The sequence below is a fragment of the Mercenaria mercenaria genome, unplaced genomic scaffold, assembly GCF_021730395.1.
Source record: "Mercenaria mercenaria strain notata unplaced genomic scaffold, MADL_Memer_1 contig_2284, whole genome shotgun sequence".
Taxonomy (NCBI): domain Eukaryota; kingdom Metazoa; phylum Mollusca; class Bivalvia; order Venerida; family Veneridae; genus Mercenaria; species Mercenaria mercenaria.
The window spans coordinates 5,224-9,662 of record NW_026460334.1 but is presented as its reverse complement, the minus strand read 5'-3'; the positions used below and the strand labels follow the sequence as shown (position 1 = coordinate 9,662).

The window sequence follows — 4,439 nt, the reverse complement described above, 5'->3', positions numbered from 1 at the left end:
TTTTTTTTTCTTTTTGCTATTGGGGAGCCAATTTTCAGCACTTTATTACGAATTGAAATTACCTGGGCTTTAGTACAGCATGCCAGCTTTTAATCTATGAAACAAATATTTGAGCTCTGGATAAACACAAATCCCACAGGGGTCCGTAACGGACCAAGGGTACATTGATAATTTTGGAACTTCATCAAATCGCTCAAAATGTCATTTCTGATGTTGTCTGAGAGTGTCAGTATATGCCTCAGATGTAAGATATAACCGTATTTGAGAGCTGCAGACCTAGACATTTCAGAAATATTTTCAAAATAAGTTTCGTGTAATAAATGTTGTTTCTACGGAAGCGTGAAAGGGCCATCAGACGCTTATACGTTTTAGTACGTTAAGGCTGCGGAAAGGATATATTGTATAAAGCGATAATTATGAAGACTGAGGTATGAAGAATGAATGGAACGTATGTTCTGTTCTGTTATGTGCAGTGTGAACAGAGAAATGTGACGCGTGAACTGTGAAGAGTGAATTATGAACTTTGAATTGTGAACTTTGAATTGTGAATAATGAACTTAAAGGTAGGAACTGTGAAATAGGAAGTATTAAAAGTGAAGTAAGAATTGTAAAGTGTGAAAGTTACTACCGGACTGTCGTTGCATTATCTTCAAAATAAGTGAAATACTTGAATTAAAATAAAAACGATGAGCTTTTTTATTAAAGTTTGAAAAAAAAATATCTGCCTTTCATCATGTTCAACGATGCCATAGTGTTACACTGATTAATTCACATAGAAATTGTGACTGATTCTCAACACTAGAATGCATGTAATTGCACCTACAGTCAAACTGTATAAAACTGAGACACAAATTCTAGCCGCTTAAGACAGATTGTAATAAGTACAAAGTGTCGACTACTAATTTGCCGCTTAAGACAAGTGTCTGCTTAATACAGGTGACCGTTAAGACAGGTTCAACTGTATCCCATTAGAGTGTTAAAGTAAATCACCTAAAAATTGGTGTAGAAATACGAGTTGTCTGGTGAGTCATAATCAACAAGTGTTTAAAAATGAAACTTTAGCCCGCTAAATTTCTAAAATGGACTTGTCCATCATTCCGTTTAGGCAATACCATTTATTATTTGAAGGGATGTTCACTGAAAATAGCGAATGGTTCAGACCATGATCAGACTGCACGGATGGTCGCAAAGGTAGCAGGCTTAACGTTAATTTGTATCTGATTTTAACTAGCAAAATACTTCATTAAAATTTTATAACATTTATATTCTATATAGACGAAACTGGGTCTCTTGTTATTTTCATGTGTTATGTTTTATGGAGTTTATGGAGTATAATAAATTATGATATTAAGCAATGTTCTTTTTCAATAAATAAAAAAAAAATATGAAATGTAATGTACTATAAAATGTATACACTTACAAAACATAATTTACTTCCGCATTCTAGACCCTACTTGTGATCTAAATGGGTTTATCTTACAAGACAAGTTTAAACATATTTGTATTGTACAGCGTAACTGAAGTTTGTGTAAACAGATTATTATCATACGGTTCAAAATGGCGGAAAAGGGGAGTGAGAATATGGAAAATAACAGCGCCGATGATGCCGTTCCTGGACGAGTAGAGCAAGTATTATGTCAACCGTGTTCCAGTAAGGGTAAACAAACAATAGCTGATGTGTTTTGCTCTATTTGTGATGAATTTCAGTGCATGGATTGTTCAAACATACACAAAACGTATGCTTTTATGAAAAATCACAAATTAGTGAACGCAAAAGATATTAAAGAGAAACCAGTCTCGTTTGATATGAAGGGATTAGACCAATGTGACCAGCATCATAAAGATTTAGAGTTCTTCTGTGAAGATGAGAATCAGCTATGCTGCAGTACTTGTGCTATTGTTAATCACCGTAAATGTCACAGTGTCGTAGAAATAAGGATGATCGCCGGAAGGCCTGAATCAACGCGTTCCCAATTAAAGGCCAAGTTGCAGGAAATAAGAAACAAAGCTGAAACTGTCGTTAAATATACTAAGTCATCAAAGGAACGACTGAATAAAGATGTTAAAGAAGTGACTGTAAAAATTAGACGAATGCGGGATAATGTAATGAAAATGTTTGACGATTTGGAAGTTTCCGTTGCTAAGGACGCTGAATCATTTAAGACAGAAACATTCGATAAGCTGACAAAGAAGCAATCAGACAGTGAGAAACATATTGCTGATGCAACAAAATCTTTTGAAACAATTGATAACGTTCATCAGAAAGGGACACCATCACAACAGTTTATACTGGAACAGAGAATGAAAAATCAAGTCGATGAACTTAGCAGCAACGTTGACAAGGAATGCCAAAGGTTAGAGACTGTGACAGTTTCATTTGATTTTGATAAAACACTGAAACTGCCCCCACTTCCGATTTCTGATTACGTTCCGGGACAACTGACATTAAGATTCTCAATATCGGAAGATGTTAAACCCATCGCACCTGTAGATCCGATTGTAAAGTTAACAAAGATTACTTGCATTGATTTGAAGCAGACTGGAGATGATGTCATGGAACCGTTTTACACAGGACTGGATTTTCTGCCGGATGGCAGACTGATTACCGTGGATAATAAAAACAAGAAATGTTTGATTTACAATGAGAAGCTTGAGAGAGTAGGATCATTTCAGTTATCGTATAAGCCACAGAGTGTAGTTGCTGTATCTGAGGAGGAAGTGGCGATAACAAGTGCCAATCAATACAAGTTAGACTTTCTCCGTGTAAGTAAATCTAACGAAATAACTTTGATCAGGACATGTAAAGTTAATACAAAATACGAGTCTATATGTTCGAAAGATGAGAGACACCTTGTTGTTGGAACTAATGACGATACAAGACATGTTCGTATTGTATCTCTGTCAGGAGAAGAGAAAGATTTCAATATCAACTTACGGAACAAGAAATATCCTATAGGCACAAGTGCTTGTACATATATTAGAAACAGTGATAAAGTGGTTCTCACCGATAGGGACGAGCATACTGTCTATATATATGACATCAAGAGCAACACCAGGGTTGTTGTCAAGGACGACCGGATTAAGGAACCATGGGGTGTAGCAGTAGGTCCATTAGACTGTATCCTAGTTTGCAGTAATAAAATACATTCCATTGTACAGATCTCTCAAACAGGCCGTGTCCTATCATCGTACAAGTTAGATATGAAATGTTCATACAGAGTCTGTGTTTCCAAGGACAAATCAGTCATATCTGTCACAAATAATGTGGATGGTGTTAGAAAGTTGCAGTTGCTAAAAATTACATTATAAATTCGATAACATTCTTTACTCTGTCTGAAATATACAATTTTGCTGGAAAGGATAAGGAAAAAAGAAATTGAGAGAAAAAACTTCCACACTTACATATAGTTACAGAGTCGGAAAATCGCCTTGTACAGCAATAGTTACAAAATATATTTTGACATACGTAAAGGACTAAAGACACATTGTTCAGTTGTGTGAAAAAGAAACTGTTTTTCAAATATTCAATTGCGAAAATAAAAATTTCATGATATTAAATAAACGACATAAATGAGATTAGATGAAAATGTATACATATTTGACATTCACGAAACACTTCCCTTTGTTAGTAATTCAGATTTCAACAAAAAGAATAATAATGTGATTTAAGGTATTCATGTTTTAGTTATTATCATACACAATCTCGGGAGACAACCAACGTATTACATGTAGGCCTATATAGAAAAGACATTAGTTATGTTTTGCTACATATTCATAAAGTGGCAGTGTAGTTATCAATTACTGAGTTTGTAATATTTTGTTGTAATTTCTAAATGTTTTAAAATGTTATGCCCTCAGGTTGGCATATAGGAGTCGAAGATGTCGTCTGTCACAGATACTACTATACTAAACACAATTCAGACACATTTGGTGACGAGAAGATAACTGTTGAGTGCCACAATCCATATTATATCCCCCATTCTGCTCCCCCGCCCCCCCCCCCCCCCCTCATCACCATCCATGCCCGTGCCCCCTTTTGAATCGGAACCATAATCATCAGAGAGTAAATTATCCAATAAGAAAATGAGTAATACATGTATGTTCAAATTTCATATCGGATGTGTGACGTCATTTGTGACGCCAGTTTCAAGCGTGTCGTCACGTTAAAAAGTTCTTTAATGATTATATCTTCAGTATTCTTTAGGCTAAATAACAAATTTATATCATTTATTTAACTATAAGTGTAATATGTGTATGTAATAAAAATATTATTAGATTTGCTTCGAAAAGTATGCACTCGTTCTTTCGAGGAGTAATATTGCGCTCCTAAAGGCGCACAAAACACGTGCATATCTCTCAATACAAATCTAATAACTTATAATAATACAATAGTGTAATAAAGCTTTGACGTCAACGTCGTTTATAGTATAGGTGACGTT

At 35.0% G+C, this 4,439-nt stretch overlaps 1 protein-coding gene across 1 annotated transcript; it reads left to right on the top strand.

The window, feature by feature from the left end:
- Positions 1 to 1,519: 1,519 nt before the first annotated feature.
- Positions 1,520 to 3,764, top strand: LOC128552316 (uncharacterized). The gene has a single exon (XM_053533350.1). The coding sequence runs from the start codon at positions 1,558 to 1,560 to the stop codon at positions 3,307 to 3,309; it is 1,752 nt and encodes a 583-aa protein (XP_053389325.1). The 5' UTR covers positions 1,520 to 1,557; the 3' UTR covers positions 3,310 to 3,764.
- Positions 3,765 to 4,439: the final 675 nt, after the last annotated feature.

Excerpts from the sequence above, each read along its gene's own strand:
- LOC128552316 (XM_053533350.1), top strand. The coding sequence starts at position 1,558 with ATGGCGGAAAAGGGGAGTGAGAATATGGAAAATAACAGCGCCGATGAT.